Source organism: Mauremys mutica, chromosome 1 (genome assembly GCF_020497125.1).
Source record: "Mauremys mutica isolate MM-2020 ecotype Southern chromosome 1, ASM2049712v1, whole genome shotgun sequence".
In the NCBI taxonomy this organism is placed as follows: domain Eukaryota; kingdom Metazoa; phylum Chordata; order Testudines; family Geoemydidae; genus Mauremys; species Mauremys mutica.
This window is the reverse complement of record NC_059072.1, coordinates 198,733,233-198,749,438: the sequence shown is the minus strand read 5'-3', so window position 1 is coordinate 198,749,438 and position 16,206 is coordinate 198,733,233. Positions and strand designations below refer to the sequence as shown.

Genomic DNA, 16,206 nt, shown 5'->3' with positions numbered 1-16,206 from the left:
CTCACAGCAGCAAAACTAAGCCTTATAGCTCGGTATCGAGGGAACAGAAATCTCAGCCACAGAGCAGCACTAAGATGCCACCTGCTGCACCAATACAATATGACAAGTCTGCGGCACCAACAACACTGGTTCCTCCCAGCCTGAGCTTGCCTGCACTGCTGACACCAAGTATCCCGGTACTGCAGCAGTTTGTCAGCCATGCAGACCTCCTCATTGCTTCCACCCTGGGAACTCCACTCTTTGGCACCGATGGCACCCCAGCCAGGTCAAGGCCAAGTGTTATCAATACACCTGCTGGCTTGGCCCCTCCTTTCTCCAGTGATGAAGAGGAGGATGTGGAGACAGGAGTGAGCACATCTCACCACCCCTCTCCTAAACTCACTCAGCAACAGAGCATGGGTTGGCAACCCTCACAATGGGTGTCCCCTCCCATGGCCTTCCTGCTGCAGTGGGCATACTGGGACCTCTGAGCATTATACAGAGCCCAGAAAACCCAGCCATCCAATCCATCCAGATTCAGGACACAGCAGTTGCCTCCACCATCTGCCCTGGCTTCCCCAGAACTGCTGGAGGAGGAAGCTGAAGAATCTGCAGACAAGCCAGAGGGTGACACCTTCTCACCTACTCACATCCTGACTTCGTCTCTGGACGACACAGTAATGCCACCTCCCCCCACATTGGGAGATGACTTTAAATCCTTTCATGATTTGTTTAAAAAAAAAAAAAGTAGCGGATTCATTAGACATCCCACTGGCTGAGTTACCAGAGACACAACACAAGCTGACAGATATATTGTAAGCTTCTCCGTCAGCCAAGATAGCACTGCCCATTAATGCTGCCATCATGGACGGAGCAAAAACCATAGGGCAGACTCCAGCCACAGCCCCACCTTCTTGTAAGTGATCTGACAAGAAGTACGACATGCCAGCTAGAGGAGCTGAGTTCTTCTTTACCCACCCTACTCCAAACTCATTGGTAGTAGAAACAGTTAATCAAAGGGGGAAGCAACATCCACCCAAAACCACCCCCTATGATAAAGATTGGAAAGGCCTAGACCTCTTCAGCAAGAGAGCCTATTCATCAGCGACCTTCCAGTTTCGCATAGTAAACTACTCTGCATTACTGGCCAAGTACACACGCAGGTGTCATTTTTTCCCTCAGGTGTCAACTTTTATTGAACACATCCCAGCTGCCAAAAAAGAACAATATAAAGCCGATATAGCAGAAGGCTTCCTCATCGCCAGAACTGCCCTGCAGGCTTCTCTGGATTCTGCTGACACGGTGGCTCACTTCATCGCCACATCCATTGTCATGTGGAGGGCTTCATGGCTCCATCTCTCTGGCTTCCCCAGAGAGGTCCAGGCGACAGTAGAGGACTTACCTTTTAAGAGGCAAAAATTGTTTGCAGAGAACACAGACATCTCCTTACACACCTTGAAGGACTCCCGTGCAACATTAAAGATGCTTGGTGTCTATATCCCTGCAAACAAAAAGAAACAAGGCATTCTACAACCAGTGATTCCGTCCTGCCCCCATACACACACACTCAGCTTCAACAACATTATGATCAACTCCACAAGCAGCGCCAGACAACACTCTGTCAGACACAGGACCAGTCGTCTACATCTCAGCCATCCACTTCTAGGTGAACGTTTTGAAGTGTTGGTTGAGGACATGAGAGCCCCACATTCTCCAATCCCAGAGTCACCTCTAATTTCCAGCCCATTTGGGGACCCTTTTACCCAGTCTGAAGAACCATCACCACAGACAAATGGGTTCTGGAGATTATGCAGAAGGGCTATTCCATCCCCTTTCTTTCCATTCTACCTACCTACCCCCATTTCCCATCCCTCTTCAGGGACCCATCTCACGAGCACCTGTTACAGCAGGAAATACACCATCTCCTGCAATTAGGTGCTGTGGAACCAGTACTGGTTCAGCACAGGAGTTGGGGGCTCTACTCGCATTACTTTCTCACTCCAAAGAAAACAGGTGGATGGAGGCCCATTCTGGACCTACGCAAACTGAACAAGTTTGTGAGAACACAGCGCTTCAAGATTGTAACCCGAGCAACAATAATTCCAGCACTGGAGAAAGGAAATTGGCTCTCAGCCCTCGACCTACAGGATGCTCACTTTCACGTCAATATACACCTGGTGCACAGGAGATTCTTATGATTCACTCTTGGCAACCTACACTATCAATACAAAGTACTTCTCTTTGTCCTCTGTACGGCTCCAAAGGTTTTTCCCAAAGTATTGGCTGTGGCAGCAGCACATCTTCGCAATCAGGGTGTGACCATATTCTCCTATCTAGACAACTGCCTGTTAAAAGCACCAACATACGACGAGGCAGTTCACGCCACTCTAATCCTATTTACAAACCTAGGGTTACAAATAAACCTACAGAAATCCATCCTGACCCCAACCCAACAACTGGACTTTATAGGGGCACACCTCAACTGTGTCACGGCATCAGCATGGCTATCCCAACAACGGTTTCTTGCCTTAACAAAGCTAATCACAACATTAAGACACAGTCAACAAACGTCTGCCGGAACGTGCCTACAACTTCTAGGACACATGTCGGCTACAACATGCCAGGCTGCATATGAGATGTCTACAAACCTGGCTATGCACTGTATACATTCGTCACAGACACTCGATCAACATACGGCTTACAATTCCCAGCAGAGTGAAAGACTCGCTCATATGGTGGACAAAACAAACGTCCACTCAGGCGTTCCCTTCTAAAGGGAAACCCCATCAGTCACTATCACCACGGATGCCTCTCTGGTAGGATGTGGGGCACGCTTGGCTGACAACACCATCCAGGGCCACTGGTCCCTACAGGAGCTCCAAGCAGTTTGAAACACCTGACATCACTTTCTCCCCCGATCCACAACGAAACTGTCCAGATTCTCATGGCGACTATGTCTTATATATATATATATATATCATCAAGGAGGGGCCCTATCTTACCTGCTCTGCACAGAAGCAGTCCACCTCTGGCAATGGTGCATTTTCAACAACGTAGACATCACGGCATCCTAATTACCTGGAAACCAGAATGCCAGAGCAGACAACCTCAGCAGGAACTTCTCACAGATGCATGAGTGGGAACTGGACCCACAAATTCTGCGAACTATATTCTGATAATGGGGATTCCCCTCAATCGACCTCTTCGCCATGACCCACAATGCCAAATGCACACAATACTGCTCCCAAGCGGGACCAGGACACAAATCTCTTGGAGATGTTTTCCTCATCAAATGAGAGGCCCCACTCCTGTATGCCTTCTCCCCGATCCCCCCGTTGAGTCATGTCCTACACAAGATCAGACAAGACAAAGCCAGGGTTATCTTGATTACACCAACATGGCCCAGACAAACATGGTTCTCATACCTGACCCAGATGTCTGTCAGAGCATGAACCCTTCCCCTCCTGCCTCACCTACTGACACAGGATGCAGGATGCCTCCATCACTCCAACATTCCAACACTTTGTCTCAAAGCATGGCTAATCCAGGGATGACAGAACTCGAAACATGCTGCTCCAAGGAGGTCCAAGACATTCTACTTAACAGCCTACGTCTCTTCACATGAAAAACATACGCACACAAGTGGCAAAGATTCTCCATTTGGTGCAGAGACAAGCAGATCATTCCACAATTGGCCCCGTTACCCACTATCCTTGAGTACATATTGACACTCAAAAAATCAGGCCTCTCAACTAGCTCACTCAAAGTGCACTTATCAGCCATCACCACCTTTCACGACAAGGTGGACAGACTCATGGTCTTCACCCATCCACTGACTTAAGCATTTTCTCAAGGGTATTGAGAACACTTATCCCACATTAAGGGACACAACCCCTATGTGCCTCCCTCTTCCAGCTCAATGAACCCATTTACTTACCTGTATTCTTCCCCAAGCCACACGCCGACAACAGGGAGGCGTCCTTTCACTTGCTAGACATCCACAGAGCGCTTGTGCTATATGTAGCGAGAACAAAAACATTCAGAAAATCATCCAGGCTATATTCATATCCACAGCAGAACAATCAAGAGGCCAAACCATTTCCAAACAGAGACTTTCTAAATGTATCTCTAATTGTAGCAAGCTATGTTACCAAAATTACAATTTGCAAGCTTCTTCTGGACTTCGCGCACACTCCACTAGAGCTATGTCCACATTCATAGCCTTTTTCAAACATATATCCATCACTGATATTTGTAAAGCAGCTACCTGGGCATCGCCCCATACTTTAACCAAACATTATGCCTTGGAACAGCAGTCAGCTGCAGACGCTCACTTCAGTCTATCGGTGCTCTCCACCATACATAAATCAACTCTGAAGCCCCTCCTCTCCACTGAGGGGCACTGCTCTTCAGTCACCTAAAGTGGAGGACCCACAGGGACACTCTTCGAAGAAGAAGAGAAGGTTACTCATCTTGTGCAGTAACTGGGGTTCTTCGAGATGGTTGTCCCTGTGGGTACTCCACTACCCACCCTCCTCCCCTCTGCTTCAGAGTTTCGACTTGATCCTCTGGGGGTAGAAGAGGAACTGGGTGGCAGTTGGCTGCACGCCTGGGGTAGCCGCTCGGAGCGGTGTGAGCACAGCCAACCGGGGTACTGCTACCCAAAGTCTCTGACTAGAAGCGCAGGGCCCCAAGACACCTAAAGTTGAGCACCCAGAGGGACAACCATCTCGAAGAACCTCAGTTTATTGCACAAGGTGAGTAACCTTCTCTTTTTAGACATTTCTTAAAAAAAAAAAATTAAAAGCACATTTGCAGTATGTTGTGTATGCACAAAAGGCTGAAATTCTTCCCTAAGCTATAATATACTAAAGATCAATGTTAGCAATTAGGGACTTTGCTTCCAGGTAACCAGATATTTAACCAAATTCTCCACTGCCTTAAAGTATCAGTGTATTTGTGCCCATTTACACCAGCAGTGAATTTGGTGTACAGTACTTCTCAGCTGCTGGACTGCTTACTTGGACTGAAAATCAACAAGTAGGCATTGAAACATTTTTTAGAAGACATTTTCTATGGAACAAGAAATAGATGCTTTACGTTTATGCCAACATTCTAGTTATTTTTTCACATCAAAGAATGTGTCAGCCTTAAAAGCATTTAAGCATGTGCTTAAATTGATCCCTATTCATGGTTAAGACGAGGGCCGAATGGGTCTTTGATGGGTTAAAGATCTTAAATTCTAGTTGAAAGCCTATAAATACCCCTTTCTTCTTCCTTCTCCTGCACTTCTTCCTGCCTCTGAATCACTCCCTGCATTGTGCACCTTTGGCTGCTAATTTTTTTTTCTTCTGATGGAAACTTATAACAATAAAATAGTTTTAAAAATAACCAAAACTTGATTATCACACTTTGGAGGTTTTTTTTAAACATAATAGTTATGACAGTTTATCTCCATTTTCACAACATGTATAGACTCTACAAATATACTTAAATGGTTAAACAAATGTATCAGAACATCAGAGCTTCTGCAATTCTGTATTCAGAAGTAGATATGACATTGTGATAGAGGCACCTGAGCTTCCACAAGAAGTACTGCAGAATGTATTAAATGTTCTGATTAAATATTGATTCTGAAACGTCATTTTCAAAAGCCTTATTTTTAAGCTTTCTGATGTAGTTTAAAACTTGAAATTCTTTGTGAAATATGTGCAGGGAATGTCCTTACCGAATCTTATTCTAAAGTTATCTGTATTAATCACAAGGAAAAATTCAGAAGTCTTAAGTTATTGTTCTCATCTTTCATTTTTCTTTTCTTTGTAGAATTTAATTATAGAATGGAAACCATGGCTACCCCATTTATTTAGTATTTATCAACATATAGTCTTCTGAAAGGAGTTTTGGATTGAAAATATTAAGTTGAAGTTCAAGTCTTGAAAGTTTATGGGTCCAGATCCCACTCTCTGATTAAAGATTACTGAATTTTTATGCATTTGAAAACTTTGAAACTCCTGCTGTCTTTATAAAATAAACTACTGTATGAATTGCATGGGTTCTATAACTATAAGGGTAATCAAAACGTTGCAATATAAAAAAGTACCTTTCAAACTAAGGTAAAACTGATCACTTTAAATGTAAAACGACATTTTCTGATAGAATGTGAGATTTAAATGCTATAGGCCCTCTCTTGCAAAATGAACTACGTGGACTAAGTGCTTGGAAAAAGTCTTTTAAAATGATCCTGGACTGCTCCATAGCACGTGGTTAATGTCAAAGTAATATCTGACTTAAATTAACCAGAAAGTATGTTGTTGAGTCTTCATGATCAAATTTATAAAATCTTATGCTCCAGTTGCAATTCTTCTTCAACAAAATTTTAAAATTCAATATACAGAGTATTAAGTCCACTGGTACACTCATCTTGTATCTGTTGTATACATAACATCAGACATATTTTTCTTCACACGTAACTATACTATTTAAAACATTTTGGATAATAAGGATTATTGAGGTTGGTGAGGTACCTTGGATTTTTCCTCTAATTTTTTCCTTTGATGTCTTTTTTTTCTTTCGCAAGCAGGAGCAACCATCAGGGTAACAGGTACCTGACTACTTACCAATCTTGTATGTGATCTCCATCTCTTCTAGCAGAAAAGATGTATGAGTCTTTTTTTGCTTCATACATCTGCAGTCTCATCCACATTAAAACCACTTGTCCACATACTAAAACAACTGTCATCCCATAAAGTTTGCTTTTTTCTTTCTTAATAGATGAATATTGACAGAAGGAGTCTCTTAGCTGTATTTGCTAGCACTATAGTGAAAATTTGACTTCATCATCTTTTATGAACTAATTAAAGTCTTACACAGCTTGTTTATTTTGTAGAGCAAAATATATCTTTGAAGTAACATGTACCATTACCTCAAATTTAGTCTTGATGAAGCTTTCAGAAAAGTGTTTTTTCATGAGAAACAGATTTTACCTTTTCAAAGTCTAAACAGCAGAATAGCTGCTATCCTGGGAAGTAAAATATACACCTCTACCTCGATATAATGCTGTCCTTGGGAGCCAAAAAATCTTACCTCGTTATAGGTGAAATCGTGTTATATTGAACTTGCTTTGATCCACCGGAGTGCGCAGCCCCGCCCCCCGGAGCACTGCTTTACCGCGTTATATCCAAATTTGTGTTATATCAGGTGGCGTTATATCGAGGTAGCGGTGTACTCCTTGCCTCAATATAAAAAATTCAGTCCTTATATGTGAATCCATGAAAGACAAGAATTTGTTTTGAAGACCTCTGACCAACATTACTTAAATATGTCTAGTTAAAATTAAAGAGTAATTGTGTTGTAGTTGATTTTGGACATCATAAAATTAAATTACTTGCCTGATCAACATGAGATTCAAGCAGACTGTGTTGAACTGTAGCTGACTACTTACATTCATCTTATAGTTAGCTTTACCTTTTTTCTACATTCCCCATGAAAATTATTAAATGTATATAGTCTAATGCTATTTTTTTCCACAAATTACTCCTGCAATTTATGTAGTGTAGTTAAAGATGCATTATTTTTTAATTACAGATTGATATCTGTATTAGGCCAGATCTACACTAGAAACATTTGCAGGCGGAGCAGTGTCAGCTGAGGTGTGATTTGTCTGCAAAATTTGTATGCTAGCAAAAGCTCTAGTCTAAAAGTGTTTTTGCTGGTATAGCTCCTTTTGCTTGCCTAAATGGGATAAGCTATCCTGGCAGAAGCTGCTGGTGCAGCTATACTGGTAAAAGTTTTAATAGTAGAGTAGGCCTTAGACTTATAAAGCACATAATCCCATAATTGTGCATTGCTGCCTACTGAGTATGTTGCTTTATAAAACAATTCTCAGGAGTCAGAACAGCCTGAAAGTAATTATAGTAAATAAATAACACTCCGATTGTGAGATAAACAAATGTAGATTCTTTGTAAACTAAATTTTAGTTGATGGTTGCAGTTAGTGTCCTAGTTCAACAAAACTTTCACTAACAAAAGAATGTTCAGGTTGAAAATTCCAAATTAAGGCTGACACAGCTATGTTAAAAGTTTGAGTTGCTTATGAATTTGAGAATCTCAACAAATATTTTACCTTGAACATAATTCCCTCACTTTAGTTAATTATGGAGCATAAAACTATCCATCATAAGCAATATGATTAATTTAACAAATCTCAGATTTGAGCTTTTTTTAGATAGTGTTAGAGAATGTGAAGGTTATACTGTACACACTTGGTCACCCAAGGAAATTATAAAAGCAGGAATGTTTTTTCATAAGTTTTTAAAAGATGAGGAAGTTGCATGGAGAAAAATTTTATTATTCTCATTTGGTCATATTCTAAACAATGATAACTTGCTATTTAAAATAAATTTTCAGTTTTTTTTTTTAAAGGCTGGTGATCATCACTTCATGTGCAGAGAAATGAGTTCCTTAATTTAGGCTTTTTAAAAGTAAAATATATACTACTAACACTAATTTTCCATTCATTGTGATACTTAAATATTAATAACATCACCCTTTTTATAAATTGTGAATAAAGAATGACCCCACAGCACTTAAAACCTTTTCTGTGCTGTGTTATCAGTTGTTTAGAATATACCATATTTGCCCCAGTTCTTCAAATGGTAACATGTAATTTTTGTAATTTATTAAATGTGGTGTACAATAGTGCTTTGTCTGATTCAGATAGTTGCATGAAATGTATTCAAGTTGCATCAGCAAATAAGAGTAAAATTTTTATATTTACAAGAACTAAGGAGGTATTTGTCTTTGTGCACTTAGCAAGTGGGATTTTTAAAAGAATGTTGCCTAGAAAACAAATCATCATTACTATGTGTACATTGTATATATTATAACTAAACTGCATTGAAGCTTCTGTTTAAGCCCCAAAGCTTCTACTCTTGTTATAGGAACAATGAGAAATGGGAGATAGTAAGGATCTTAAAAGCAAACTGAAATGCTACTACTGAACACCTTGTTTTCTTTACAGATTAACGCAAATGGAGTCTATGGCATTAAACTTGAAACAAAGTTAAACAATGACCCTTTTGAAGATCTGTCATTTAATCTGCTTGCTGCATCAAAGGTTCAGACATCTGTTCGAATATCACCTATTCCAACTTTAAACCAAAAGGAGTTGACGTGGTTGCCTTCTGCAACACAAAGCAATGTTAACACTTTGGATACTGTAAATTGCATGCCAGCAATGCCTCCTAATCCAGCCTATAGCAGATCCCAGGAACATGTACGCAGCTCTCCAAATTCATTGGCTACCAGACTGAACAGCACAAATCCTTTCACTGAAAGAACTGTTAATGCTGGAAACCCATTTAGAACTGAAACCCAAGAACCTGACGTAACTTCACAGCTTTTAATAGAAGGACCTGCTGCTTATAACCCTTTCCCCTCTCTAAATCCTCCAAATCCTAGTAAATGCAAGCCTATGTTCTCTATCAGTGCTTTTGAAGACAAGTTTTGTTTGCAAAGTAAATCTTCTATAGTGAAAAATGCAAAACCAAAAGGATGGGTAACATTTGAGGAAGAGGAGGATTCCAGTGTAAAACTAAAGACGTCCTCTGAATGTGTTACAGAATTCAAGAGAGTCAGTTCCAGGAAACCTCCTAGTTTTCCAGATTTAGTGGGCACTGAACCAAATATATTTCCTGGCTCAGACTTTACCTTTGATAATGACTGGAATTCTACTGATTCCTTCTATACGCTGCCAGCAAGAAGACCACCTGCACCTCCTGTACCATCAAGAATAACCCAGACCATATCCACTGCAGATCCTTTTGCTTTGTTGGCACCTAAAGTGTCACCAACACAAGATTTTACAGAAAGATAGACATTCTAAAATACAAGAGATTTTAAGTTTGTTGCTTGGTGTATCCAAAAGAATAATTGGGCATTGAGGTTATTCTATGTGCAATATTCATTGTCAAATGCACTGAACCTTAACTCTATTCATAGCAACCACTGTTTGTGTACAAATTTTGAATATGTATATATGGTAGTGCACAAAAGAATTGTCCACAATTACTATACATTTAGATATAGTCATATTTGAAAGGATTAGTTAATCCTAATAGAATGTATACCACTCTTGGAAATTAGTTTTTGTTTATGAAGCACTTTCATTTCTGTTCTCCTCAGAGGAATTTCAAAATGCTCAAGAGACTTCCAGCTGTTAGACCCCTCCAGTCCCTTTTTACTGTTTGGTAACTGATATTTATAAATATTTACCAAAGACCAGCCAAAGTTTAATCAAAATATTGAATGTGGACAGGTACTATTTAGAAAGCAATTTATAACAGAGGTTATGGAGATTAGTAAGGCTTAATTATATTTAAATTTGAGGCACAAATTAAAATAGTTACTTTCAAAATACAAACAAGACCTCATGTACTAATATAGTAAATATTAAATTTATTGACTTTTGTGTCTAGTAATTTCCACCATTTGTTGATGTAAACTTAGAATAGCTATTTAGTATTCAATTTCTTTCATTTATTCATCACTCTCTTAAAGGCTTTTTTCCCCTAGAAATTGGATACTACTGATATTACGAAAGTCTTTCTCTTCACCCTTAAAAAATAAATCCCATTTTTCATCTTTTGCCTTGATTTTTAAAAACAGGCTCCCTCAATGGAGAGCAACGTATTTCAATTAGTTTATCTCCCACTATCTCATTGTTGTGTCCCAGTCATTCCAGAAGAGTTTCTCGTCCTCTGTAAAGATCTGGGTGAGAAAATAAGCAATTATGCTGTGACTTCAGGAGTGTTTTGAGCACCATTTTGCCCAGTTTCATCTCTCTCTACTAACTGCTATATTTTCAAAACCTTGGCTTCAGCAGAGAAAGCAGGAGAGCAGCAACCCTCTGAGCTGAAGTGTACTTTTCTATCCCTGTGCTAAACCAGCACTCTTCCCTCCCCCAGAGGTTGTAAATACCACATTTGTTGTGCTGCTTTGAAGTCAGTGGAGGCTACATCTTTTCGCATAGGATACTGTAAACATGCAACTGGTCCTGTTTCTATGATTGTCTGAAGTTCACAGTATTTACATAAAATGTGGTATTTTGGTATCTTGAAGGAATTTAAAATAACAGATTTCTTTAGCAACACTTATGTATGCTAAAGAAATGGTAATGTTCCTTACCATTCACAGTATCTTTTATAACATGACTTTTATATAAAAAAGTTGTGTACATTCACCAAAAATGGAATGCATCAAAAATTGATTATGAGATGTATTGGGGGTGAGCCACCATATACACCTACACTTACTGGCTTATTAGCAAACAAATTATTTTTGCAACATTTGTAAGTGAATCATAGTTTACTAGCATTACATTTATAGCAGCAAAAGAATGACAATACTACTTCTAAATTCTCCAATACTATCAGAAATATTCCATTCAGAAATAATCCACTCTTCCTTTAACAGTAAAATTAGGAGATGCTGTTGGATAGAAGTTACAGTAGTGAGTTTTATATTGTGCTTTTCTTCTGTTCAGGTCATTAAAAAATTATTGTAAATTTTAAACATGGTACCTGTGATAAATTTTGTGCTTCAATATGTGAATTAACTAGATTAAACTGTAGGTATTAACATCTATGTGATTGGTGGTTTTGGTATACAGGCTTACATTAGCAAAACAATTTTATTTTGGAAACTTTGCTTGTGCAAATTGCAGTTTTGTGATGAATATGTTCCTTGATGAATATTTAATTACAGTGCTTACAAACTGCTGTCTAAAATGTACTTAATATGCAGCACCTCAACACTTGTATGGGATTAAGGAGTTTGACAAAATACTGCACAAAAAGATGCTAAAATATATAGTACAAATAGCTAACCACTGTAATGTGTATTACTGGAAATAATTACTACCAAAAGTACTAAAATACTGAGAATTAAAATTAGAAATGCTAAATGTATTTTCATGAATTGTGTTCCCTGTAGTAAATTGCTCTGTTAATGTGTAACAATTTTATTGCTTGTGGCACACAATACTTATGACTGTATACTTTACAAAACTGCAGTATTAAAACTCGGTGGCATACAACATTCCGTATCTATCCTGTGAAATGCAGTGATGTATTATTGAAGTAAATACACCTGTCTTTAAGAAGTTTAGCTTTATTCTCTCTTATTTTAGGTACTTACATGGCCCCTATTATCACGATATGTGAGTGCCTCATGATCTGTAATGCATTTATTCTCACAATATCCCTGTGAGGTAGGAAAAGACTGTTATCTCCATTTCACAATTGGAGAACAGAGGCACGGAGAGTAAGTGACTGAACCAAGATCACAGGCAGAGCAGAGAGTTGGATGTCAGGCCAGGTCTACACTGACTTATAACTACGTTGCTCAGAGGTGCGAACATTCCACACCCCTTATCTCAACCTAACCCTCTTGTAGACAGCAGTATGTTGACAAGAGAGCTTCTCTTGTTGACATAATCCACCTTCCTGAGAGATGGTACTTAACTACCCCAGTGGGAGAAGCTCTCCCATTGGCGTAGTAGCATCTTCACTGCAGCACTATTGTGGCGCAGCTGTACTGCGGTAGTGCTGTACATTGACCAGTCTTCGAAGTCCCAGGTTAAAACCCTAACCACAGGACTGTCCTTCCTCTCCTAAATTAAAGGATAATGTCGACCACAAATAGAGACCCACACAGCAATCCCTCCTGCTGCTGCTGCTTTTTAGCTGGGCCAGAAGAAAAGCAGCTTCCATTGCTGCTGTTGCCTCTACTTCTGAATGAGGAGGAACAGCCACTGCCCTCACTAAACGACCTCTTCACCATCAAATCATTCTTCCATTCTCTTAAATTTCCAATTCAGCTTGAATTTATAACTTTAAAATCTACTTTTCTGTGTTAGTAGGGTCCTTTTAAAACATATGGTAACTTTCTGAGAATCGTAGTCACAAGACTTTTTACTCATGGATAATGAATTTTCACAGTAACGTGGTGAACTGCTTGACATTAGGTACCGTATTTATCGGCGTATAACACGCACTTTTTCCCCCTGAAAATAGGGGGCAAATGATGTGTGCGTGTTATACGCCGATATAGCCTATAACCACCCCCCCAGCGGCGCGGAGCGGCGCCCTAGCCCCTGCCCCACTCCCGAGCAGCGCGGCCCTAGCCGCCCCCCCCCCAGCGGCCCGAGCCCCCGCCCTCTCCCCCCCCCCCAGCGGCGCGGAGCGGCGCCCTAGCCCCGGCCCCACTCCCGAGCAGCGCGGCCCGAGCCCCCGCCCTCTCCCCCCCCCAGCGGTGGGGCCTGAGCCCCGAGCCCCGGCCTGCGCGAGCCCCCACCTCCCGAGCGGCGCGGCCCGGCCCTAGCCCCCTCCCGAGCGGCCCGGCCCGAGCTGCCTTAGCCCCCGCGCCCCTCCAGAGCGGCCCGAGACCCCGTCCTCCCTCCCTCCCCCGAGCGGCCCTGGCCCTAGCCCCCGCCCCCCTCCCGAGCGGCCCGAGACCCCGTCCCCGTCCCCCCCCCCCGAGCGGCCCTAACCCGCGGAGCACCGCCCTAGCCCCCGCCCCCCTCCCGAGCGGCCCGGCCCGGCCCGAGCCCCCGAGCGGCCTTAGTCCCCGACCCCCCCCCGCGCGGCCCGAGACCCCCGCCCCGGCCCCCCCCCCCCCGAGCGGCCCTAACCCGCGGAGCACCGCCCTAGCCCCCGCCCCCCTCAGGAGCGGCGCAGCCCGGCCCGGCCCGAGCCCCCGAGCGGCCTTAGTCCCCGACCCCCTCCCGAGCGGCCCGAGATCCCGTCCCCCCTCCCCCCCGAGCTTCAAAGTCCTTTATTTGAAATTTAAGTCTTTTTCCTGAAATTTCCCCCTTAAAATGAAGGTGCGTGTTATACGCCTGTGCGTGTTATACGCCGATAAATACGGTATATTAACAGGTCTGAAAGTATAAAATAAGTGCCCAAATTTGCAATGATTTTGGATCAGATAGGCACCCTCTCTCAGGTTTTGTAAATTATGTTAGAGGTGCAGCTATTTTAGTGTGGAGTGTATTAGAAGTAGATATTTTCCCACCAGGATCCGCTGTCTATTCACAGTGAATGGGCATTGATCCCTGTCGTAGCTAGACTGAGATTGGCTGCTGTGCAATCACTTTGGATGGCTGCAGCCATGACTGGTGTGTTGAGGGCACTAGATGTGCTATTTCTTTAGAGTTATATTCCTTTCTATGTTTTGAGGCAACTCCCCATCCCTGCCCTCCCACTATAGGCAGGGTAACTCTCACCTTGTTATACATGCCTGGAAAAAGAGAAACCCCTGAAATTACCCTCTTGACTATTACCAGTACCATATTGTCTGGGCTTCCTTCTGCCATTTTAAAAAGTATTGACATCTTTTATTAAAAATCAAGAAAAAATATCACAAAAGGCTTTATAAGCAGCAAAGAGTCCTGTGGCACCTTATAGACTAACAGAAGTTTTGGAGCATGAGCTTTCGTGGGTGAATACCCACTTTGTCGGATGCATGTAGTGGAAATTTTAGGCTTTATATTCACACTTGTCTTATACTAGTAAAAGTGCTACTGTAGCCAAGACTGTAGTGTTTCTTCACCACCATGCCATCATATGCTGCACAGAGAAATAAAATGTCAGTGGTCTGGTCTACACCAGTCATTCCACTATGGTAGCGCTGCTATTAAACTAGCAGCGGCCAAAGAACTGACAATTCCCAGGGTAGTAGGTGCAGCCAAAGACTCTGTAAACTCCACTGCTGCTTCAACCCTTGCTGTGGTCCCTGGGCCTTTAAGCTAAACACCAGCTATCCCAAGACCCATGATAAAATCCTGAGTTGGTAACGCAGCCAAGGTAGCAACAGAGGCAACTTCTAGACAATGTGTCTGTTCTAGCCTGGGCTGCTGGGACCCCTGTCCTGTTGGAGCGGTTTGTGGCTGGGGTGGTTGGGGCATCACATCCCTCAAAGTATGCAAGAACATACATTTTATATATATATATATATATATCTACACACACTAAATACCAATTGTGAACACAGTAGCTCCATATAGATTTGCTGTGCTGCTTTTGGGTGGTATTTAGCAGTAGGGTGGTGCCTCCTCCACTGCCCCTGTAACACCTGCCCAGGCTGTGGCTTGAGCAGTGGCCGTGAATGCAGCACCCCAAACCCTACTGACAATCACCATGGACTGGCTACCTCTTAGGCAGATCTGCACAGGTGCCACAGGACAGTGGTTCTGAACCAGGGGTGTGTACGCCTGCGGGTATGCAGAGGGTACAGCAACTGATTTAGCTACAATATTTGCCTTGTTTTACAACAGGCTAAATGCAGTGGTTCTCAAAGGTTTGTGTTGGTGACCCCTTTCACACAGCAAGCCTGTGAGTGCAACCCCCTTTCTAAATTAAAAACACTTTTTAATATTTAACACTATTATAAATGCTGGAGGTGAATTTGGGCTTGGGGACTGAGACTGACAGCTCATGACCCCTATTTGAGAACCCCTGGGCTACAGGAATAGACTTAATGTGGAGAAAAATTTGAATTGTTGCTCTTGCTTCACTGCCTCCCAGAACGACCAGGTTCACGAGTGAAAAACAAGCTCAAGTATCGCACTGAAATGGAAATACATCATTTTTGTTCCAATTGATATATTTTATAATTTATATGGTAAAAATGAAGTAAGTAGTTTTTCAGTAATGGGGCTGTGACACTTTTGTATGTTTGTCTGATTTTGTAAGCAAGTAGTTAAGTGAGGTGAAAGTTGGGGGTAGGCAACACCAATCACTCTGACGGGGGCACAGTACAGTAGTCTAGAAAGGGGGAGACCCGCTTCCCACAGGGCGTGGGGCAAGAGCTCGGCTACTGCACGCGAGGCAGGGGCGGGCGAGCAGGCGCTGCCGGAGGCGCAGTTGCCGGAGGCGGCCTGCTCGCTTTGGGGTACAGCGGAGATCCGGGCTCGGGGGGGGGGGCTAGTGCCCCGGAGCGAGGGGAGCCCCCAGGGCAGGAGGGGCTGGGGGAGCAGCTCCCCCGCGTGGGGCTGCTGCGGCGGGACAGGAGGGATCTGGGCCGGAGTATTGCGGGGGCCCGAGGGGCCTGTCCTAGGCCGGGCCTCCGCTTCGCCCCGGCGGGCGGGGCTGGTTCCAGCTGCTGCCCACTTCTGCCAGGCCGGGACTGGCCCTTTAAGAACCGACTGTGCTGGGCCTCGCGACGCGG

The 16,206-nt window shown here is 42.9% G+C and overlaps 1 protein-coding gene across 1 annotated transcript in view; it reads left to right on the top strand.

Annotated features, from left to right (window-relative positions):
- SYNJ1 (synaptojanin 1) overlaps positions 1–12,136 on the top strand; it is a 117,142-nt gene extending 105,006 nt beyond the window's left edge. Inside the window, exon 31 of the mRNA XM_045002329.1 lies at positions 8,999–12,136. Coding sequence (XP_044858264.1) covers positions 8,999–9,853 — 855 coding nt within the window. The 3' untranslated portion in view covers positions 9,854–12,136. The remainder of the gene's footprint in view (positions 1–8,998) is intronic.
- The last annotated feature ends 4,070 nt before the right edge of the window (positions 12,137–16,206 follow it).